Source organism: Perca flavescens, chromosome 16, assembly GCF_004354835.1.
Source record: "Perca flavescens isolate YP-PL-M2 chromosome 16, PFLA_1.0, whole genome shotgun sequence".
NCBI lineage: Eukaryota > Metazoa > Chordata > Actinopteri > Perciformes > Percidae > Perca > Perca flavescens.
The window spans coordinates 4,775,282-4,801,046 of record NC_041346.1 but is presented as its reverse complement, the minus strand read 5'-3'; the positions used below and the strand labels follow the sequence as shown (position 1 = coordinate 4,801,046).

Below are 25,765 nucleotides of genomic sequence, written 5' to 3'. Positions count from 1 at the left end.
GCAATCAAGAAAAACTGTAAATGTACATACGTAACAGTAACAAAGAATAGTGTGACTAATTCTGCCTCTCTCCAGCATCATGTGGCAAGTTTTCTTCCATCACATTGGATGTCTGCATCATCTCTAAATACAATGAATGTGGTGTTTCCATTGCTTTCACCTCCATTACTTTCTGAAAAACAGTAAGAATACAGTTTTACTATTGTAAAGATAGTGTTTTTCACTTTTTTTTTATAGCTGTGTACATAACTTCAGACATCTTACCTGGACATATTGGTATCTTTGCTCTTTTACCTGTTTCTCTCAAACGGTACAATGTATAATTGTTTCATTCTTATTTGGTGTTTGTATACAAAAAAAGGCTTTCTGAGCTTTCTCTGTATTAATACCATATATGCTCACTAACTAGTCTAAAACAAGACACCTGCTTAAGCTTTCAGCTAAAATTTCAATCAGCAGTATTTAATAGGCAGCAGACTGAAATCTATTCTGTTTTGAATGTGTGGTTAACAGTTTTGACAGCAATGTGTGTTAGCATTTGTGTTGTGCACGTTGTGGTTAAAGTCATGGGATAAGCGTGTAGAGTTTTGAAAACTGTGTTCAAGCAATGAGAAACGAACTAGAGTTTGGTCCACATGAACTGCTGCTGTGCAGACTGGAGTTAGAGTTTTGTGACATGTGACTCCAGTTGTGCCCACTGTCGTTTAGCAATCGAAAAAAAACGGTAAGAGAAGCTTATTTTGAAAATGTTGACCCGGAAGTAGCTAGCCAGTTATAGTGGAGCAGATCCAGCGATACATCCATGAGAGCCAGCGGCTGTCCTCCTATTGCCTCCTCTGTCACAGGACAACATCCTTTCATAGCTTCAACCGACAGCAGTCCCATCCACGTTGTTGGGGGATAGCCGATAGCCTACGGCTCGTTGGACAGCGGTCCAGTGTCAGTCACACAGCGAGATGCCAAGAAAGGCGCGCTTCAACTAACGTTACACAGCTCTTCGTGGCTTTTGCACTGTTTCTTTTTGAGAAACATCACTGTGGTATTGTCAATCCTATTCATCAACGTTAGCCAGCTGGCAAGGTAAGAAGAAATGTCAATTATACAAGCAGGGGTGGTTACAGCCACTGCAGCCAGGCTGTGTTACCTATCTTTCTTAAATGAAGAATATTGGCTAACTTTACCGCTCGCTATCTTTGTTATCAAACATTAATATCCAGATGTTCATTTTGTTGTTACGTTAATGGAGTGGTGTCCTGCCATAGTAATTTCGCCAATGTTGGCGACAAAAGAAGGCTAATAACGTTAGACACATAGCTTACGGCCCAATTAAGCTTGGTCTCGTTAGTAACTTTAGCTAGTAAGGTAGATTAATGTTAACCGAGTTTATTGCTGTCAACATTAGTTTTATTAGCACTAGTTTATTAGCTAGTACATTACAGCTGAGTTAGCTAGCTAACTAGCAAAGTTAATAATTGAGAAACAATGCACCAGCTGATCACTTCAGCTGGTGCATTGTTACTGACCGTTCGTTACTGAGATACATACATACAGCCACGCAGGTGTTAACGATCCTTCTTAAGTAAGGAATTGTACACTTGATGTACAGAAGGCAGCATCTACGGTTATCCTACAGACTTTCTCTGGCGACTCTTACAGCTTCCTTAAATCATATTTAGGCACACACAGACACCCAATTTCCGAAAGCTAGAACAAAATTAACTGTTATGTCATATACATTGGTAGCAAATTATTTTAATAAGGCGAAGCATTAGTTGAACATTGTGACCTGACTGTGCTGCCTTGATCTGATTGCACATTCATCTTAGCAAACTGGAGGTTGCAGCCACTGTGAGAGTGAAATCTGGGACAGCCCAAGTCAACCTAAAAAGGGTGACCATGTGACACATTTCCTCCACAGTTCCTTATTTCTACTCATATTTAAGTAGGGCACCAGACACTCGGATATCTGCAATTAGTAATGTCTGTTTAGTGGCAATAGTTTTGATATCAAAATGGTTGAAATGTAGCTATTGTTCACAGTGGTACCAATGGTAGTTTGGTCTAATTGCCACTGGTTCCAATATGTTTAACCATGTAGGCTATTTCTAATGCAGTACCTCTCCTTGGTCTAGCCTATTTACTGTATTTTTTTGTTTTGTTTGTAATCAGGTGTGAAAAGTTAGTGTCATGACTGGAGCTGAGACTGAGGATGATATTCCATTAGGTGAAAGGAAGACTGTCACAGATTTCTGCTATCTCCTGGACAAGTCCAAACAACTCTTCAATGGGCTAAGGTCAGTTTTTACTTACTCTGTTGTACCTCTGCTCCGGGTCCGCATTCCAGCATCCTCAGGACTCTGCAAACCTGCTCTGCTCAGATTAACAACACCACACCCCCTTATGTGATGTGTCAGTCTGACACTGTCCATTAGCTAACCATGCCCACTTCTCTAAAGACACTAGACTGATATCATAACAGGTGTGATTTCCACTTCAGTGGAATGGGGCAAATTGCGTACTTTCTTTGCCTCTCAGGTTTCACAGAAACTATTGCACAGCTTTGATTGGTGAATGTTGTTCCTGCAGTCTGAAAGGCCTACTCAGGGTCTCACCTAAACAGAGGCTAGAATTGACCATCAACCCAAAATCTGGCAGTAAAGGACAGTGCTTAGTAAATATGCAAATATAATATTGATCATAACACTAAATGTGATTTTGAGTGTTCTTGGTGTATTAACAGTGCCCCAGTTTACAAGGCATTACTATGTCTTTGACGGAGCTCAGCAGGATTAAAATAAATTTGTCATGTATTTAGAGTAATAGCTACACAAGTTTTTACAACCCAGTCTCACGTCAGTTCATGATGGCATTACGAAATTAAATCTATTAGAACGTGATACCATTACGTTATTGTGAAGATTTACGTGTTGGGGTCACGTTTTTTTATACTAATGTATTTTAATGAGAAGCATCTTACGTAATCGCAGCACGAAACCTTCTGCCACTCGGCTGCAGCAGAGAAGCTGGATACAGCTTTGATATTATTGGTATTTTTAGCCCAATAATCGCTTTTTTAATCATCCGTCAGCCTCCACAGTTAAGCTAACGTTAGTTTAGCTAACAGCTAATTCGGCTAACCGCTAGCTGAGACAGCGTGCAAACTTTTAAAAGACCCTCAAAATAAAACTTCAAAACAAACGTTAACATATATAACAGCTGTTACGTCAGTTCTACTTTACTTGTGCTCATTTACAATACAATCACTCAATACTTGTCTTTATTGTTACTGTAAAGCCTTAATTTTGCTGTATGTTTGACTTAACATTATTTTGCCTGCACGATCCGTTCTGCGCATGCGTTATTTGTCGGCTAGCGGTTAGCCAAATTAGCTGTTTGCTAAACTAACGTTAGCTTGGGTGGAGGCTAGCGTGGAACAGATCGGGCAGGTCGTAAAACAGTATTATCATCTGCGCATGCGTGAACATCATGCGCAGAACGGATTGTGCAGGTGGAACGGATCGGGTACTGACACCGAGCTGGGCGCATTCAAAGCCGATGTCCCACGATGCAATGCGGGCATTCATTCACAGAATCAGACAGCGATCAGCGGGTCTATAACGCCAGTATCGCTTCAATGTACGTAAGGGATAATGTAGAGCGTTGTTATAGCAAATACAACGACGGGTTGATCAGGACCTCGACGCCAATCTTCTTCTAGCGGATTTATTGATAGCTCTCCTCCGGAGGGAACAGAACTGCGTCCATGGCAACGCTCTGCTATGCATGGCAACGGTGTGTTATACTTAGTAACGGTCTGTTATCAAGCAAGCCATGTAATAAATATATATAATCAGTAGTTTTGTCACCAGCAACAACACGTTGCTCAGTTTTGTTCCAGTAAGTAATAACATTTAAAAAAAAAAATCAACTGAAGACTCCGGAAGTGACGTCGTAATTACCACTCGGCGGATAGAAAGGATACAAATACATAATATTCGTAATATTGATGTTTTTGTCTAACGTTGTATTTGAGGAGTTAAACAATAAAGATAGCATCAATAATAAAATACAGTTTCATGTATTTGTCTCGTGTACTGTGTGCTCGGTCGGCCGGCGGGCGGCATCGATCTGAAATGGAATGAAGCCCACTCACGGCAGACAGCAGAAAGAGGAGCCGAACACGTCCTCCCACCCACCCCGGAAGAACTACAAGTGCTCAAGCTTTGTAACAGATTCTAGGACGTGTCTATAGTGGGAGTTGTAGTTTTTAAATATATCGGTATATTTCTCATAAGTACAAGTTGGTAGTGTAGAATTTTGGATACACCCTGGGGTTTTCTGGGATGGGGAACACACTGGTGTCATCAGATTTTAAAAATAGAATCGTTAAATAGGTGAAAATAGCTTATTACCATATTTGACAGTGCTTACAGTGGATAAACTTTGGAGACCATATCTACATGATAGCTAAGGTCCAGAGCTTTTTATAACAGCTGGTATTATACCTTCTGTTGCTAAATGACATCAGCTGAAGACTCCGGAAGTGACGTAGTAATTACCACTCAGCGGATAGAAAAGATTGCTGCACGTAAAAAAAAAATAAAACAAATTTCTGCACGTTGTATGTGAGAATTTATACAATAAAAATACCAATTATGAAAAAATGTTATTTTATGCTAAGCACTTTGATTTGCGTTGTTGCAGAAAAATACTTTGCCTATATAAACAAACTACAGTTGAGTGTTTAGAACTATAGCCTATGGCTTGTTTGACTGAGGGGCATTTGTTTTGACTTGTAGGCTACTGTTGTAAAAAACAAAAAATAAACTACTTACAAAGATAGCATTTTTCATTTTATTTTCAATGCATAGTTATTTAAAAATGCAATTTTCTAATTTTGCAGTTGATGAATGTTAATAGCAAAAACTGAAGGGGGGGAAAAAAAAACATGAGGATATTTATGTGTGGGACCTTGATTCAACATCACACTGCATTATTAGTTGTTTTAAATAACTGACTTTTTTGAAATAATATAGGCCTATCCTATTAATTCGTATTCAGAAGGTGATCCTCATATCAATCAGCATGGTTACAGCTTGTAGCTATAACCTTTGTAGCCTTTACTGAGACTACCTTTTCAAAATTAAGAAGGGGCTATAGTTTTAGGAAGCATTTTATGCAGATTTTTGCTGAGGTTTTTGTTCACAGAGATGTATAGCTTTGTATGGGTATGTGTACACAAACATGTGTTTTGGCATTTTTGGTCCACTTCTACCTCAGCCTACTGCACACAGACACAAGTACTTTTGCATATTCTGCTAAAATAGAGAACAGAATGTGGTGCCATACCAACAATCTCATCCAACCATTTCACAAAATGAGGAGTTTCATTCATTCCATTCATTCATTCATTTAATTTATTTGTATAGCACAAGTAAACACAACAGAAGTTGACCACTGTGCTTCACATAACAAGAGTCAGGAAAGATAATAGAATAAAACATCCTTCAGTCAGCAGAAAACCTAAATAAAAATAAGAATTTAGAGAAATGCACGCTCCAAGAGATAAAACTTTAGTTTGAGTTTAAACTCATATAAAGAGGACAGCGAGCTCAAGGAGACGGTCTCCTTTTGACTTATAGTTGCTCGTGGAGTTGGTCGTGACATGGGTCAGAGGGTATCAGAGGTCATAAATGATGAACCAATCAATCGGCTTTGCTCCTATAGGCAGCTTGGTGTGTATATACAACACCTTTGGCTGGAAGGCACGTGTTGAAACTGTGTCTTATCATTTAGAGCAGACACTCACAGTGAATCAGAGGGTTTATGTTATACAAGGCTGCATTACAGAGCATTTTAATATGTCAGCCATATCTAAAAACATCTCATTTAAAGCTTACTATTCAGGGGAGCACAGATAATATGGTCTGATCAATCTTTATCCTCCATGCCAAGTAGCTCTTATCCTCTGGCAGAAGAAATGGGTACCCTAATGTAAACTAAATAATTCTAAACTATAGCCCTAATTTGGACCTATCTCAATTAAAACTTTAAATAATGTTGCTTGAGGCTGCAGGGAATAGCTTCATGATGCATATAGGGTTGTGTGTTGCTCACTGTTTGTGAAAGATGAGCAATAGATTGTGGCAGTGTGATGTGCTTCAATCTGACTACATATCACTTTGTTTATTTTTGTTATTGTAAGTATGTCATCTGTATGATAAAACAATATGTCAAGTATTATTTGTGAAGCATTTGAACTCAATGCAAATATCCCTTTGGGGATAATAAAGTATAGCTTACAAAATGGTTCCTATGATATGTGAAAATTAAAACCTTGTTGTAGGACTATAGCAAACACATCGTTGGAAAGGTCTCAACCTGGAGAGTATGTGTCAGTCTGGAAAGCATCCATTACTCCTGCTTTGAAATATTGACCTCTGAACCTTGAACCCAGTCCATGTTTGAAGGCTTGTCATTTAGCAACAGAAGGTGCTACACACATAAAACCAGCAGTTATAAAAAGCTCTGGACCTTAGCTATCATGTAGATATGGTCTCCAAAGTTTATCCACTGTAAGCACTGTCAAATATGGTAATAAGCTATTTTCACCTATTTAACGATTCTATTTTTAAAATCTGATGACACCAGTGTGTTCCCCATCCCAGAAAACCCCAGGGTGTATCCAAAATTCTACACTACCAACTTGTACTTATGAGAAATATACCGATATATTTAAAAACTACAACTCCCACTATACACACGTCCTAGAATCTGTTACAAAGCTTGAGCACTTGTAGTTCTTCCGGGGTGGGTGGGAGGACGTGTTCGGCTCCTATTTCTGCTGTCTGCTGTGAGTGGGCTTCATTCAGTTTCAGATTGATGCCGGCCGACCGAGCACACAATACATGACACAAATACATTAAACTGTATTTTATTATTGATGCTATCTTTATTGTTTAACTCCTCAAATACAACGTTAGACAAAAACATCAATATTACGAATATTATGTATTTCTATCCTTTCTATCCGCCGACGTCACTTCCGGAGTCTTCAGCTGATTTTTTTTTTAAATGTTATTACTTACTGGAACAAAACTGAGCAACGTGTTGTTGCTGGTGACAAAACTACTGATTATATATATATTTATTACATGGCTTGCTTGATAACGTTGCTAAGTATAACACACCGTTGCCATGCATAGCAGAGCGTTGCCATGGACGCAGTTCTGTTCCCTCCGGAGGAGAGCTATCAATAAATCCGCTAGAAGAAGATTGGCGTCGGGGTCCTGATCAACCCGTCGTTGTATTCGCTATAACAACGCTCTACATTATCCCCTACGTACATTGAAGCGATACTGGCGTTATAGACACGCTGATCACTGTCTGATTCTGTGAATGAATGCACGCATTGCATCGTGGGACATCGGCTTTGAATGCGCCCAGCTCGGCTCATATCGTAGCTTACTGTTCTGTCTTATTTACTGTAATATTTCACCGGTATTAAGACCAAAATAATATTATTAAAATAAAGTAATGCATACCATGATAACAGCTAAATACATGTTGAAAGATGTAGCGTTATAGTTTTAAAAATATGGCATCACGAACTGACATGAGACTGGGTTGAGTTTTTATCATACAAGCATGGCAAAAATTCACAAACCTTAGATTTTACATTTTCCACTGTGCCAAATGTTATTTAAAAAAAAATGTAATTCTAATAAATTAGATAAAACATAAAACTTTTCACTAGGGTTGGGCGATGTCCCCTAAATTGGCAGTTGACGATGTTTACAGTAAACATCGTGATGGACGATGATATCGTCGTCGGGGCCGGGGCGGGGGTAGCTTTACATAAATATTTTTTTCTACTGCTATGGGCCAACAGTTAACATAGAAACGATTAGAGATACATATAAATGCCCTCTGTAAATGGTGCCCTGCTGGTAGGTTTTACAAGTTGACCTACTTTCACTTAAGTACGGTGCAGTAAAGTCAATCAGATGTCCGTGATCTGCGTAACGACAGTACAGTGGGACGTTTGCCTTCAACAGAGTGACAGTAATAACCTAATATGCCATCATTACTGAGTTTAAACTACATTCACGGTTATGTTTGCACTGAATAACGCATTCAATAAACAGAAACATAACTCTTGCAGCGCACATGAACAATATTAGCTCACACATAAAATGGCACCCTCGTGAATTAGCCTGTTGCTAACGTACATTCATAAATCCTGCATAACATTGTCACGTACCTACAGGACCTCAGACTTACTTATTGATGCACGCACAGAGTAGTGTCGACAAACTTAGTCCAATGAGGGGAGAAAGGAAAGTGTGATAGCGTTCCACTTTTAACGCTTTTTTCTCTCTCACTCGAGACTGCTGCGTCCAACGTTACTAGAAGGTAGAGCAAGCTACAACTGACAGGGAGAGAGAGAGAATGTATCACTACAGCCAATCAGCAGTCCGCTCAAAGCAATGGTCTTTTTTTACAAATAGGTTGCACGTAAAGGGGGGTAAAAGTAGCTTGCACTTAAGGAGCCCTATGTCCTGTCTTTGTGTCTTTGCTAGTTTAAGACCGACGCCCGCGACTAGGATTAGTGTGACCGGGGGGGGGGAGAGACACATCATGATGGTGGCTCTTCATCGTGATGCCAGCCATCACGATGGACGATGATATTGTCCATCGGCACAACCCTACTTTTCACATAATTTCTATACACATGCTAATTACTTTCGGTGTTGCGGGAGTAATTTTTATTTGGATATGTGGTTCCTTTTTGGAATATGGACGGGATTCTGAACGCCAATGTCCGCTCTTCACACAGCAAAGCAGAGAGGTATTTGTGTCACATGCAGCACATGTACCTAACTGGAAACAATACAGAGAGGATTAGCAACAATACCAGAATTTCAATTCATCAGTGTTATGAAAAGCGGAGAGAGAGAGCAGAAGGTTGTGAGAGTGTGATTAGAGGGTGAAGGAGATACACTTTTTCTCTGTGGGAGCAGCTTTGTGTTCTTTTATCTTAAGGAAACCTCAAATAGGTTTTTGGGGTGGCAGTAGCTCAGTCCGTAGGGACTTGGGTTGGGAACCGGAGGGTCGCTGGTTCAAGTCCCAGTACGGACCAAAGTACAGAGTGTGGATTGGTAGCTGAAGAGATGCCTGTTCACCTCCTGGGCACGACCAGGTGCTCTTGAGCAAGTCACTGTACCCCCCAACCGCTCAGGGCACTCTGGTCCAGCACTGGCAGCCCACTCACTCTGACATCTCTCCATTTGTGCATGAATAGGTCTTGAGCATGTCTGTTTGTATTTCAGGCCTGTGTGTAGTGATTTCTAACAGTGTAAATTGTAATTTCCCCACTGGGGATCAATAAACAGTATAAATTAATTCAATTAAATGTATTTAATGTCATTGTTTTTCTTCAGGTAAGGGACTGAGATTGCTATGAGTCCAGCTCAGAAAACAAATGTAGTCTGGGATTTTGAGAAAGCAACTTGCCTTATTTCACACAAATGACCAGGGTCAGACCAGGGTTATCTGACCCATGTTCAACCCTTCTTTTGTAAATTCAAACCAAGTCTGTCAACACAGGTTGATCCCTGGTCATGACAATTCAGATACAATTTGGGTCACAACCTGCCAGCAATGAATACTAATTACAAGTGCGGAAAATGGGCTGGGCAATTTACACTCTTATTCAGTGAAAAGCTAACTAGGCCTTTAACAATAATTACATAATTGTCTAATTGCATTGTTTTACGTAATCGTGGATTCTTTGTTTAACGGCAGTTAACTTCTAACATTAGCTAAGGTCCTAAGAGGTATGACTGTTGATGGTAATTGTTGATTTTGTTTAGATATGCCAAATTGTATACATGTGATTATTGGTTGCACCGTTGAGCTATGCTATGTTAGCTGCAGCTGTCACTTGTTGCCATAGCAACTCCACAAATCCTTGGCTGAAGCTGCCTGGGCTGTGTTTCTGCCCGACAAACCCGCTAATTAAATCTTTTTTTGCCCACCATCACCACCCCCCACCTTTTTTTGGAGGACATTAAATTCCTGTGCTATTATTAATTTTATGTTCATTTAACAATGTTTTATGATAATAAAGAGCTGTGATTTACTTCATAGGCTGTGTGCCTGTGTTATGACATTATCAAGGATATAACCAAAAGATGTATCCTGGGATTCATTAAAAACTTTATTTGTTTGAAAAAGTAATAAATAAATAATTTTAAATTTGACTGAAAGATACAATATTGTTGATCGCAATTATTTCTGAGACAATTAATTGTACAGCAAAATTAATAATTGTTACGGCTCTACGAGAGCGAGAGAGAGAGAGACCATTAATGGTGGCTACATTATATAAGACTGTTTTCTTTTTCCTGGAAATACAAAATATATTTTGGGTCTAGACATTTTTCTTTTTATGGAAATGCACCCACAACAACGGATGTCGCCAACAAGACGAAACAAGTAAAACGCGTGTTGCCCTACTAACTGAAGAAAGTCACCATCCGTCACATGCAACAAATGACCTATCCAGCTACAAAAAAAAGTCAGAAGTTAGAACACAAGTACAACTAGGCTTTGTCATGGAGAGTAAACATGCAAACGCCATAGAAAATCTTACCGCGGTCTTCAAAGTGGGCACTTCCAAGAGATTGACAGGAGAGTGTGTGATTACGTGACTGAAAAACAGAGTGATGGGATGCCCATTACCAGAGCAGTCATTCAGCTGAAGGCCTTGGAAATATTTACCGGTAATTTAAAAGATATTGAAAATATAATTTTATTTAAAAGATGTTAAAAACAACAGCCTCCCTTGTTTTATTCAATGTGTTTTTATTAGAATTATTTTCAAATACAATTTATTTTCTTTATAAAAACAAGATTTGGTCTTAAAGTATTTTTCCAAAAATTTGTCTTAAAGGAGGGGGTGTCATCTTATAATCAGGGTTGTCTTATTTTTGGACCAATATGGTAACCGGTTTGCTTCCAACTTCAATCTATATCACTGTCCTTATGCAAGCCAAGATCCAAAGTCAGATTGACGCTTGCATTTTGGATGTTTTCATTGTGATATTGTTACAGTGGATATCACAATAATCTCAGAAACACTATAGAGTGCAAACGGACAGATTGGCCATCTGGAGTAGCAGGAGTCTGTAACCCTGTCATCTGGTGGGGAGCCAAGCAGGACAGTACTGATGGAGAGAAAGAAAAGGGCTAGGCTCTTGCATTAATTAATTACCATGTCATCTTTTTTTTTTTTTTTTTTTTTTTTTTAAACTCACTGTCCGAATGAATTGATCATCACTTCAAAGCACGCATTTTACAGTTTTTTTTTGATTGCTAACGTGAATTGGTCCCATTGTCACAACTCTTCACACAGTCGGCGAAACTGAAGTGTATGTGGACCGAACTGTGAATCATTTTTTTATTGCTCTTCCACAAAATTCAAATGCCAACAGTGTTTTCAAAAGTTTTAAACACATTCAAAACAGATATGGCAAATTTCTTGCATTTCTGCTGTAAGCATATTGAAAAGTGTGTATATATAGGACATCTTAGCAGAATATTTACAATAAAATTAAGTAATAATCATTGCCCAAAGCTGGTATAAGCTGAAAGAGAAGATATAAGATGTTGATGAGCATTAGAATTAAGTAAATTACTATATGCACTGATATAAAAAAATAAGGATATTAAAGTGAATGCCTCATTCATTTTTTTTTACTTTTAGTACAGTCAAGATGCAAAGTTATTCTTATTCTATGATGAAATACTGGTTTATGTTAAAAATCATTCAAAGATAAAAGTTCATCATTTATGTAATGCTTCCTGTTAGTATTTTTTAGCTCACTGTGCTATGAGGGATGTTGTTTATGGAATGCTGTTTTATTCAATATTATTATAATATATTAAATACATAAATTAATAAATACATGAACAAATAAATATGCCTTTGAAATACATAATTGTCATCACATACATCACGTTGAATAATATTCATATAAAAATGAATCAATTAGTTAAATAAAAATAAAAGGTTTTACTTTTAATTATTTCATGGTACTTTTATTTCATAAGTGACAGTCTACATTTATTTCATGAAACTCTGTACCCAGATTGTTGTTGACACAACATTAGCTGAGGCGTTGTTTCTCGTGCAGACAAAATTTAGCATATGCCTCGCGCCAGTTAAAAAATCCTTTCTCGACGAAAAGCCTATCTTTACTCACATGCTGACGGGAAGCCACCAGTTGTTTTCTCAACAGCCTGGATACAAGCAAAACAGAAAGTGCAGTCAATGTCATAGTATATCCACCTCCATTTTTCAAACCACTGAGGCTGAAAAGAACGGGAAAAATCCTCATCTCCAAAACGTCTACCAGGAAAAGCGTGACCTCGAGGCTGGAAGCACGGAGTTGACGTTGTTGATGTTCCCTCCGCGGCTGCCCTGGTGCTGCTAGCTTGGCTTACAAGATTAACCCTCGTCGTCTGTTGCTAGCAGGGTCATTCTGGGATAGGGTGACCAGATTTCCCGGAACTAAAACCGGGACACTTTGCGTGTGACCAGGGGCGTCGCACTGGGGGTAAAACCAACACTGATTACCAGGTCCCAAGGGGAGAGAGGGCCCTTGAAAAGTCTGGAATAGATTTTATTTCACCTGTATATTTTCATTTCAAGTTAGTGTATTGGCTGAATAACTTGGTTGATTGACTACATTTTTGTATACAAAAAAGACCCAATGCTAATGCGCCAAATGGTTTAGTCCAGCTGCACGCATTTTGTTTGTTAGTTCAGTTGAGTGTCTGGTGGAGCGCAAACTAATGCTGTAGAAATGTCTTTCTCAAAGAAAGCCAAATCAGGCTACCAAAAAGAAAGGAAAGACCGGAGAAGGAGAGAAAACAAAATGAGGGGAAACAATTGGTAACTTCTTTTCAAAGAAAGGTGAGCACAAACTAAAAAACGAAATCCATGGTGCTAAACTGCTTGAATATTTCCACAACCGTTAGCACTAAAAACGGACTGAGACAACCCATTTAAAGAGGAGCACATACACTTTCAAATGATCATTTGGTTATACGTGTAATCTGAGGTAAAGGCTAAATAGATAAACTACACTAACAATGCTGTTTGCATATAATGCACCATTGTAATAGCCTAATTTAAAACATGTTTAATTTTAAATTAATAGGCTATGATGTCTATAATTAGCAATAATAGGCTATGATGTCTATAATTAGCAATAATAGGCTAATCGTGTCATAGGTAGCTTGGTAGCTCATCGGTAGATACATATCACGTCAACATTATAGTTACCGGTATGTCAGATTCAGAAGAAACAGATGTTAACATTGTGAAACACATGGCTCTCAGTTTCAAAAACTGTCACACCAGGGAGTGGAGTAGCAAAAGACCCCTCATCCTCCTCTTTGGATTTGAGACAAGGGGAGCTTATATCCAAATTAAAGCTAACCATCTTTAGCCATTTTGACTGAAAGGTGTTAAGTAACACTAACATCTTAGTGTGTTTTATTATATTAGGTTACAATTAGGATAAGATGTTAATATCAATTCATAGAGAACATCTGATTGAGGATGATGGGAGTGAAGACAGTAGGGAGCATGAGTGTTGCTCTGAGCACAGTGTGGAAATGAGAGATGAGGAACTGGAAAGTAGGCAGAGCAGTGCAGACTAGTTTTTGCCAGAGGATCCAGGACTATGGCCAGATAAATTAACAGATGATCAGAGAGACACCATAGTACGCAGGCTGGCAAGTAAAGGTACAGAGAAAACAAATACTTTTTTTTTTGAGGAACATGGGGGCCCATCAGGACTGCCTATGAATAGGGCCAAGGGTCTTGTGCTACGCCCCTGCGTGTGACCGTAGTGCTCGTGCACGCACACGCGTTTTAACATTAACATGTGCCAGCCCAGGTCATATTTGTCAGAGAAAATTGAGTCCTGCTTCCATATAGATTGATTGATAGTGAGTGATTGGGATTTTTTTTTTTAAACTTTTGTTTATTTAGCTTTTTTCACAACAGAGAAAGACCTACAGAAACACTCAGAACAGAGTTCCCACTCCAAGAAGTAGATCAGTAAATAATAATAAAAATAAATTAATGAACAAATGAGTAGGTCTAAGACGATTCATGTCAAATTTGTTGTGAGAGAAGACATATATATACACATGATGACAAAGAGAATCTTACAAGAAGAAAAAAAAAAACATTAGAAAAGTACAGTACATACAGAGTAAAATCCAAGCGGGTTGTCACCTAAATAAAGTGAAGTCAGCGGTTGTCCTAATTAGATTGTTTAATCCAGCTCTGATTTCTCTTCCACATATCTTAAAAAGGGTTGCCAGATGAACCTCTAAGTGTATGTCTTATTTTTTCCAATTTCATATAAAATAAAGTACTCCTTATCCATTGTGTGTGTGGGACGGAGGGATGGCATCTGTCCATTTCAGAAGGATTAGGCGTACAGCAACGTACAGAAAGTCACACTGAGAGTTGTTCAAACTGTAGACAACAGAAGGTACTCCAAAAAGGGCTTTGACGGGACAGGGGGCTATAGACACCTCTAGGACCTCCAAAAGTGTTTTAAACATCAAAGTCCAGTAAGTCGACAGCTTGGAGCAGCTCCATAATGTGTGAAAATATGAGGATGGGGTCATTGTACAACAATTGCACGCTGGATCTATGTCTGGGAATCTCTCTGATAACTTCTCTTTGGTCCAGTGAGCCCGATGCAATATTTTACACTGTAGTAGTCCGGGCCTTGCACAGATAGAGGAGGTGTGGACTCTTTTTAGTATTGCATCCCAAGTTTCATCATATATGATCTCACCTATATCCTGCTCCCATCTATGTCTAATAGTGGCAAGGGACAGGGTTTTTTGGGATGAAAGTGCACTATGTAGGTTAGATATTATACCTTTTAAACGACTGGACAGGCGCCAATAGAGAGTCAATATCAGAGCTTGGGGGAACTTCTGGAAAGTGAGGCAGCTGTTTACGCATAAAATCACGCAACTGTAAGTATCAAAAGAAGTGTGTATGTGGGATAAGAAATTTAGTGCGCAGTTGTTGAAAAGAGGCAAAGAAACCATCTATGAAAAGGTCATGCTGTGTGCGCAGTCCCCTGTTTTGCCACTGCAGAAACACATTGTCCTGAAGGGAGGGAGGAAACGTGAATTGCATGGATTGGGGATTTCAATGCAGACTTTTATTATTCCAGATGAAGCTGGATATAAGTGCGTCTAGGCGTTTAAAGAATGACATGGGGATATACACTGGGAGAGATTGAAAAAGCTATCCAAATTTGGGCAACACATTCATTTTTATAGCATTTATTCTACCAGCAAGTGACTGATGTAAATATTTAAGATTCTGCTCTACCTTAGTTACTAGTGGGTTGAAATTTTCCTTGAAGAGTCTGCCTATACTGTTTGTAATTTGCACCCCTAAATATGTAAACTGATCATGACTGACCTTAAAGGGTGTGAAAAGAATAAGTGCGGGCTAGTGCATTGACAGGAAATAACTCATTTTTCTGAAGGTTTATTTTATACACTGAGATTTTGGGATGGAGAGGACCCTGGGAATAGAGATGTCTGGGTGCAAAACATACAGTATCATATCATCTGCATAGAGCGAGATTCTTTGCTTTAGCCCCTCTCTGAATAGGCCGATCATTATAGTGTCCTGCCTTTTTTGCAATCGCTAAAGGCTCTATGGCCAATGCAAAAAGTAACGGTGATAGGGGGCAGCCTTGCCTTGTTCCACGAGAAACCGCAAAATGCTCAGAATACATCCCATTGGTACAGACTGATGCTACTGGCATGGTATATAATAGTCTAATCCATTTAATATATTGTTTCCCAAAGCATACATAAAACAAATACCCCCATTCCAGCCTACCGAAAGCTTTTTCGGCATCCATGGACATAATAAGCTCTGGGGTGGTAGGATCTGAATCATGATAAATTATATTTAACAGACATGAAAATCACTCACTTTTCGGCGAAATTCGCCATTTTGAAACCAAAATAGGTGACCTATGTGAATCGTGTAGATTCATTGAGAAAATGTTTAAGGGGGGGGGGGGTTAAGTACTCGGCCCTGGAGGCAAAAATGGAGGTCAAGTTTATCAAACTTGGAGCATGTAGATACAGGAAGCTTTAGTTGAGAAAGTAGTTAAAATAAATGGTGCTGGGCATGAATAGAGAACAAGAGGAAAAGGGTGGAGACAGAAAGCTGTTTAGCACTTGGTGCCTCAAATTGAGGGAGCCGGGTGCTTGCTTCTGCAGCGCATGTTCAAGGAAGATACTGTACGGCAGCAGCGGTAAGAAAGTGCTTGCTAGTCACAAAGCTTCGGTCCGTGCACTCTTTAATATTAGTACGTTACCGGCCACGACAGCTACCGCTGCAACTGTTCCTTTACTGACCGACCGTGATACAAACAATATGTGTGTGGACCTTCATAGCGTAACATGATTTGTCATTAACGATGGCCACTGTGTAAAAGCTATCTGAAGCCCAAACTGCCTTGACAAAGCTGTCTGTTTGGAATCAGCATGGCAGGTATTTAAACATAACGGCCTTGTCTCAGAGTTTAGACGTCTAGCTATATGAAAAGATAAACGATGCAACGTTTTTAATAAATGTAAATCAAACAGCTAATATCAACATCACAGGTGTCAAAAGTATTCACATTCGTTACTCAAGTAGAAGTATAGATACTAGGGTTTGAAAACACTTCTGTAGAAGTTGAAGTATCAACTCAAGCTTTTTACTCAAGTAAAAGTATAAAAGTACTGGTTTCAAAACTACTTAAAGTATAAAAGTAAAAGTAATGTAAGGGGAAAAAAATGCCATTAAGGACAAAAGCTTAGCCTGCCCCACCTCCACAAAAAAACGTTTTTCTAAAGACAATTTTATATTAAAATCATACCTGCAAACTCAGAAGGGCTGAAAAAGGTGACACATCTCTTCTCTCTATCTCTATTATATAAACATATATATTTAAAAAAGGAGCACCTTGTTCAATTGTATTTGTCTGTTCTGTATGTTCAAAAATATAAAACAATTAAAAGTTGATCTAAATTTAAAAAAGGAGCACAAGGCGACATTAAAGAACGGCTTGTTGTTCCACAGGGTCAAAATTAAATGATTTATTAAAAATGTAATAACTTATTTCAGGCGGAGTCTGTGTTTTTCAGACAACGGCAGCTACAGTCTGGTGTTACAATCCTCTCCAGTGAAATACAGACACACTTTTACACTGTTTAGCTGTCAGCATTTTACCCGTGTTTACTCCAGCTGCTAGCTAACGGTAGGCTAACGTTACCTGCTGCCAAGTGTAGTGTTAACTAGCGTCCTGTGTGGCGATGTTTCAGTTCCCTCTAACGTCCGTTTTCGGAGCATTAGAGAGAAGCGCAGTCAGCGCATCTAAATAAGGCACCGAAATTCGCGTTGCTATTCGGTCCGGTAGATAACGGTCGTTAAGGCACCGGTGCCGTATTAGCACCGGGTCTGTGCAGGTGCACAAACCAGTAGTGTGTCGGAATGGTATATGTTTATACTTCTCATCCAACCACAATCAAATTCACTCTATCCGGATGGCGCGATTTATCTGGATAGGTTTTTTTTTTTTTTTTTTTTGTGTGTGTATTTTTTAACGATGACAAGCCGGAATGAAGACGAGCCAAACTGAAATAGGAGTAACAAGGCTATTTTTAAAATGTAAGGAGTAGAAAGTACAAATAATTGCATGAAAATGTAAGGAGTAGAAGTAAAAAGTATGCTGTAAAATAATTACTCCAGTAAAGTATAGATACCCATTTCTACTTAAGTAAGGTAATGAAGTATTTGTACTTTGTTACTTGACACCTCTGATCAACATGGACAAAATCATGAACGTACTAATTTGCTTTTTTGATGATGACCTGGCCAATGTAGTAAAGTTTAGTTTTAATATTATATATTATTATTGCAATATGTAAATCCACATTGACTCTTAATTTAACAAGAAGTAAAAAATTAATCCCAAACCTTTTTAGTTTTTAAAAATTATGACTTTTATAATGGTGTAATGTCAGAAGTCTTTTAACTGTTAAAGAAAGACTTTAACTGTTTTGCCAGTCAAATTAACTTTAATGAGTGCATATTGAAAATATTACACTGTTGGTTGGCAAAAAATGCATCTCAAAATGCATCAGATTGATGCTTTAAAATATGGAATATTTAAAATATTACCACCCCAGAGGGGTAATATCCTTCTCACCTTTTTCACCCCTGACTCGTTTTCATGCCTGATTTAAGAGTCGCCTGATATTAAAAATAGAAAATCTATTTTTTATAAATCCTGTTTGATCAGGGGAAATTATCTGGGGGTAAAAACCTCTCTAATCTCAGTGATAACACCTTGGCTAAAATCTTGACATCAACATTCAGCAGTGAGATTGGACGGTACGATTCATAATCTTTTTTAAGATTAAGGATATAGATGCCTCTTTTAATGATTGGGGTAGTACACCTAACTCAAGGGACTCATTGTACATGTTCAGCATGTGAGGGATTAGGTGGGTGGAAAATGTCTTAAAGAACTCAAGTGTTTTAATTGCCACATTTAGTTCTTCAGCAGTAATAGGATTTTCTAATATGTTCTTGGACTCTTCACTAATAGAGGGCATGTTCAAATTTTGGAAAAAACTGTCAAATGTGGGACAAGAATGCTCAGAAGAATAAACTGAACTATAGAAATCCCTGAACATATAATTTATTATTTTGTTATATGTATAACCCTCAGCTGTTTCAATCTTTGTGATAAGTTGTGAGGCAGCTGCTTGTTTAAGTTGATGGGCAAGAATCTTACTAGCTTTGTCGCCAAATTCATAATATGTATGTCTGGATCTACAGAGCATGTTCTCTGCTACACTGGTTGATAAGGTGTCAAATTTATTTTTCTCAAGCAGAAGCTCCTTCAATAAGTCAGGTGAGGGGGAGCTTGTGTATGCCAGTTCTAATTGTGAGATTCAGGCAGTTATGTCTGCCAATTTTTGATTAGCTTGCTTTTTATTGTAAGATATATGTGAAATTATCTGTCCTCTCAGGTAAGCTTTTAGTGACTCCCACAGAGTTGTACAAGAGATTTCCGGAGAGGAATTAACCTCGAAAAAAAGAATCCTATTTGGTCAGCTACAAAGTGCACAAATTCCTCCTGGGATAATGTAATGGAACTAAGTCTCCAACAAGGTCTAGGAGTGTTGTGCGCAAACCTAAAAGTGGCTGTAAGGGGGGAGTGGTCTGATTTGACGATGGCATTGTATAAACAGGCTTCGGCTAAAGACAGTAAAAGATTATCTACAAAAAAATAATCGATCCAGGAAAATCTCTGATGTACCTGGGAGAAAAAGGAGTAAGTCCGAGCAGTGGGGTTCATGCATTGCCATAGATCTGAAAGGGCATAGTCTTTAAGAAAGGAATTAATCGCTTGGGCAGATTTAGATTGTTTAGAGGGGTTAGCTGAAGACCTGTCCAATACTGGATCGAGGCAACAGTTGAAGTCACCACCTAAAATGAAAAAGTGGGAGTCCAAATTGGGTAAACTATATAACAAATTAGAAAAAAAATTATCATTGTCCCAATTAGGTGCATATAGGTTAGCTAGTATCACAGGTGTATTAACAATACGACCTGTAACAATTATGTAGCGGCCCTGAGGGTCTGCAATGACATCTGAAGGGGTAAACTGCAGAGATTTATTGATCAAAATAGCTGTGCCTCTTGACCTGCTATTGAAGAGAGAGTGATATGATTGTGCTACCCAGCGTCTGCATATCTTTGTGTGATCTGAATTGTTTAGATGTGTTTCCTGTAGATATGCAACTTTTGCTCCCAAGCTATCAAGGTGAGAGAGAACCTTATTTAGCTTGGTGGGTTTCCCCAGCCCACGGACATTCCAACTGGCAAATGTTATTGATGTTCCTTTGGGGCTTTGTAACCCACTAATTGACACCATAAAATAGAGTTGTCATATAGTATGTCTTGGTGTCTGCACATAGTGTGACTCCCACCTGTACTAATATATCAAACAAAAACAAAGGAAAAATAAACAAAGTCATCAGACAGAGAAAAAGACAAAAAACACCCACCCTTACACCTCCCCAACTTAGGTGCATACAAGAGCCCATCAGACTTTCTATTAACATAACACTCAAAAGAGTCGCAAGCTAAGGTCTGTTCTACACATTATCTGCAAATCTGTCAAAATTGCCAAGAGAAGAATGTATACTCAGTAAAAGGAAACCTATTTTGGTCTCTTATTGCTGTAGTCACAAATTCAGCATCTATAGATTGTGAACAGCGTGCAACAGCACTCACATGCAGGTGTATATAATTCAACATTACAGTGCACAGTCAAACATCGTGTGCACAGGCGATATATAGTAGTAGTCCCATCCTGGTAATTTTGTCAATCACACAGTGCCACACCGTGGAACCATATGTGTACATTGCAATGAATGATAATAGCAGGAATAGAGAGGGAGAGAGAAACCTACTGGTCTGCAGTCAGCATATCTAACAGCAGTTGTACAGTTTCATAGCCTAACAGTCTTTCAAAAAGTAATGTCCAAAGGAGACGACCAGCACAGAACATCTGTGATGCATGGCTTGTTTCAGTTAGCGGCTGTACTTCTTACCCTGGCAAAGAAGATACAGATGTTTCATTCGCTTGGGATGGCTCGTGTGGTTAACAAAGTCCAGCGCAAGGGTGGGATCCTCGAAAGTACGCTCCTTACCCCCCGGGAGAGTAACAAGGAGTGTAGCTGGAAATCTTAGCCCGTACTTGGCTCCCTCTCTGGATCTCAGCCTCCTTTTCACGTCTCCAAACACTGCCCTTTTCTTCATCACCGCGGTGGTGTAGTCAGGATAAATATGGAGCATCTTCCCTTTGTACATCAGGGGGCCCTGAGAGGATTTACGCAGTATCTCATCCCTCATATGCGTGTAGTGCACGCGCATGATAAACACACACAGGGGTTTCCCGGGTTTTGGTTTTGCTCGTAGTGCTTTATGGGCTCTGTCCAGCAGCGGGGCTTCGCTCAGGTTTAGGATGTCTTTCAAAAGTTGAGACACAAACTGCGTAGGCTGACCATTCTCCAGCCCTTCCTCAACACCAGTAAGCCGCAAGTTATTCCGTCTGGAACGGCCTTCCAGGTCTTCACATTTTGCCTGCAGCTCCCTCACATCACCTTGAAGTTGGTACACCGTGGCGCAGAGCTCAGTAGTGCAGTCGCCAGTGTAGTCGGCAGCTTTCTGCAGCTCCTTCAGTTGGGTACCATGTGATGTTAACAAGGCCCGCAGGCTAGTGAACGCCGCCGATAGCTCGCCCCTCACCGAGTCAATATCCAGTTTGATATCATCCCGCAGTGTCTGAATGGCCGCCCCAATCTTTGCACAGACAGAATCCTGGAGCGAGTTGAGCGAGTCAGAGCATCTTCGGTGGCTGCTAGTCGAGGCCTCGGGGGTAGCCGAGCTAGCCGTAGCGGCCGGCGCCGTGCCTGAATGAGTGCTACGCTGTTGTTTCACCGACTGGTTTTGAGTATTTGAAGCTGCCATTATAGTCTCAAAACAGTTTCAACTTGTTGTTCGACGCTTAAATTACTTTAAGACATATGAGTTAGGTCTCGGCACTTGTTTTGACAGAGTTATATTAAGTTTTAAAAATCAGCCTTGTAGGAGCTTGCAAGAGACGCGTCTACATTCTAGCTTGCGCAACAGCAATTTGTCGACGGTCCCTTACACAAAACCTAGCGACAGAACCGATGATGAAGTGCTATGAAGTTTTATGTTGGACACAAATCTCTAGCGATAGTAATTGTAGTTGTTTTCTCTTGATACTCTGTAATAATGTCAACTTTCTTTAACTTTGATCACGTCATTGACCTGAATTGCGTTGTCAATCTCGAACAAAGGGGAAGTTAAAATTGAATATCAAACGTCCAGCCAATTTCACCGCGCTTAAAACGAGACCGATAAGAAGAGGCATTGCAACAATGTTTACAAATATACATTGTAACGTTGGCTGTAGGGCTGCAACTAACGATTATTTTAATAATCAATTAATCTGTCGATTATTTTTTTCAATTAATCGATGAATCAGACAAAAAAAAAGCATTAATTTACATCAACTCAATACATACTTGTTGTTTTAGTTAATAGTTGTGTAAAGGTAAGTAACGCAAATAGCAGAGACAGACAGACACATTTATTCATTAAATTATTGCCATCATTGTAGTAAGTGCAAGTTAAGTTCATTTATACACCACACACTAATATATTCGTCAACAATAACTGATATGGGACAAAGCACATAATATATACATGACAACAGATTGAAAAATTAATGGGCCAAAAAAGGCGAGCGAATAAAACCATTTCTTTAGTCTTGCAAACTATACCACCCCTGCTTTATTACTGTTATTAACGAGCTAACACTAGCTTGTCATGCTAGTCTGCTGGATAACGAGTAAACACCAGCACCAGAAGAGCTACTGGAGGGACGTTACGTTCCTCACTTCAGAACAGAAGTAGGATTGTGTGGTGACTTTGCCCTGCTGTTGAACTCCCTTCCTCTTCCTCAAGGAATCCAACATGTTTATGTTTTAGGTGCTGACTCGTCACCGTGTCGCTTTTACTTATCTTGCAATTAACACGATTTATTTAGTGTGAAATGCTCCCACACCTTGGATGCCTTAGGTCGTATTGGTTTCTCTGCCTCCGCCGAGTGTTTCAGAACGTTACGGGTCTCTCCAGTCTCTCTCCGTATTTCCTCTACCCCCGCTCTGCTCTTTTTTCTTTTCTTTCGCTCCGCGCTGCTCCTCTCTGCACTCAACTCAATTTGTTTTTATCTCCGTCATTAGGTGGCATAATAGTTGCGCGACACAATGAATCGATAATTAAATTTGTTGCCAACTTTTTTAGTAATACAATTTTAAAATGTTATTGATTTTATCGATTCGTTGTTGCAGCCCTAGTTGGCTGCACAGATTATGTAGACCCAGACCGCTACGATTGACTGACACACACATACATTTTAAAATGTCTTTCTACATGGGTTTAGTTTATCATCGGGCTATAATAAGACCGCGTTGGCTATGTAATCGCTGACAACCGGGACAATTTCATAGTGGTTGGTGTAAACCGGGACATTTTAGCGTCCCGAGAGGCTTTTGTCGGGACACGGGACAAGCAACTCAAAATTGGGACTGAAAACATGAAATGTGGAATTGAAAACAAATATAAAAGGGAAAAAGTGAAAAATGAAAATGTATAATTTATTCAAAATAATTCCAGAATTTAATCTAAATGTTATTCAAACTGAAAGAAAAATGGGTACACTTATTTTTAGTTTGAATACATAGACCAAAACTTAAATTTTCAATTTCAAGCTTTAGTTTTTCAACTATATATATATATATATATATATATATATATATATATATATATATATATATATATATATATATATATTTTTCAAATTAACAAAACATTTGGCCCTGATTTAGCTCCATACAACGGTACCGTTTGGTATCGGCACCAAATTTCAGGTACCAGTTTTTTTTCATGTGAACTGTACCCATCCCTAATAGCTTGCATGGACACAGATAAAACAATATTAATTCCTATAAATATAAAACATCCTTATAATAATCCTAAAACAAGATATGAAAAGGATGCCACTTAGGCTTTAGGGGTGGGGGAATAAAGTAATGGTCCCAGTGTCTCTCCTTCAGTATATTATTTGTATAATCTACAAATATAATACCAGTTATGACCAGGCTCAACCCTGCTTGTTCACTTGCTTGTGAAATACTGATCCCACGATGGGAAATCAGGATTGGAGTAGGCATAGGGATCAGGGTGAGGTTGGGCTGGGGGTGTGGTTAGGTAAACCAGCAGCATATCCATCCTATGAAAAATATGAAACGCTCTGGAAATTGGGAAGTTTTACGAAGTCCAAAATTAAGGGTTAGGGGGGCATCTCCTAATGTTAAAGTGTAATGTGAGTCTTAACAATAACATGTTTTTTTATGTGTTAAACTATATGCTAAATAGGGGTGTGCAAAAAATTGATTCACATTCGTATTGCGATTCAAGCTCTACCGATTTACTGCAATTACATGGGAAAAGTAACTGCAATTACATACTGTGAATTAAAAAAAAAAAAAAATGTCAGCCTTTATTTGGATAGGACAGCAGAAGACATGAAAGGGGGGAGAGAGGGGAGAACAACATGCAGCAAAAAGCCGCAGGTCGGAGTCAAACCCGGGCCCGCTGCGTCGAGGAGTAAACTTCTATATATAGGTGCCCACTCTACCAACATTATTTTATGAGTTTATTTTGTAATGTGTAGGTATGTAGATCTTTTAAAAGTTGAAATAAATATACCTACACAAGTAGTTATCATACCTGCAAACTAAACTTGAATGGGAAAATGTCATGCACGTGAATCGTGTAGATCCGAAGGGGTGTCCGAGACCCAGTGCTAATACGTTAGAGGCAACTGAAACATCACCACACGGGAACAGCAGTCTATAACACAGATGTTGCGTGAAATTTGCCTCACCAGCCTCGTGCTGCATTCAAAGATGTTGTAAAATACCCTTTTCCCATCCAGTGGTTGTTTTTGTCGTTTAACAAGAATTTACAGGTGAAATAAGTTATTGTTATTACATTTTTAATAAATCACTTAATTTTGACCCTGTGGTCTTAGCAATAAACTAAATAACACAATAAGAGTATTGTTTTTAGCACTGGGAAAATGTAAAAAAAGTGTTTTCCCTTTATTTTCCTTCTGAGTTTGCTGGTATGAGTTATGTCGTGTTGTACATTGGCCATCTTTTGAATATAATGTGCAAATGTAGATATTCCAATAGTCCGCCTATGTGTTTTTTTAGAAGGAGCATTTGAACATCATTTTTGGCCAGTTTTGACAGCCCTGTTTATTGGATTGATCAGATGAAGATAAAAAATGAGAAGAGCCTTCTCAGACTCTTGCTTTCCTCAATAAGTTTTTTTCTTCTTGTGTACTAATTCGCTTAAGCTAAAGAGCCAATCAGATGGATTTGTTGCACCGAAGCTGATTTATCATGTTGAATTGGACGAAAAAAGGCAGACGAGGACCGACTAGTAGCGGTGTGCGACACGCCACAAAAGCTAGGGCGACGGACGCTCACTCCCGGCCCAACTTGGACCAATAGCCAACGATCTCCTTGGTGTGTCAGGGCTTTTAGACATTACAAAATGTACCCTCATTCACGTCATCTTTCATCTTTAACATGTCAGAAAAAAGTCAGAAGACCCTGAAGAAGTTATAAGTGCAATGGCTTTTAACCACTGTATTTCCTAAAATTTTTGAATGGTCCTTTTTGCAGTCTGGTTGATTATAGCGCTGAGAGCATTTAAATTTGATGTATGTGACTGTCTCCCTTTTCTCTCATATGACCATTATTGTTCTCTTTGCTGCAGAGACCTTCCTCAGTATGGACACAAGCAGTGGCAGTCCTACTTTGGACGGACTTTTGATGTCTACACTAAGCTGTGGAAATTTCAGCAGCAGCACAGGTTATTTACATCTCTTATTAGTTAACATTGTTTTCCAAGTTAGAATCGGTGGATGAAGTAAGCCATGTTTTAAGTATGTGGTCAGGGTAG

At 39.0% G+C, this 25,765-nt stretch overlaps 1 protein-coding gene across 1 annotated transcript in view; it reads left to right on the top strand.

Moving 5' to 3' along the window:
• Positions 1 to 773: 773 nt before the first annotated feature.
• Positions 774 to 25,765, top strand: part of scai (suppressor of cancer cell invasion) — a 71,986-nt gene continuing 46,994 nt past the window's right edge. Inside the window, exons 1-3 of the mRNA XM_028602440.1 lie at positions 774 to 1,080; positions 2,170 to 2,294; positions 25,580 to 25,675. Of these exons, the coding sequence (XP_028458241.1) occupies positions 2,188 to 2,294; positions 25,580 to 25,675 (203 nt within the window). The 5' untranslated portion in view covers positions 774 to 1,080; positions 2,170 to 2,187. The remainder of the gene's footprint in view (positions 1,081 to 2,169; positions 2,295 to 25,579; positions 25,676 to 25,765) is intronic.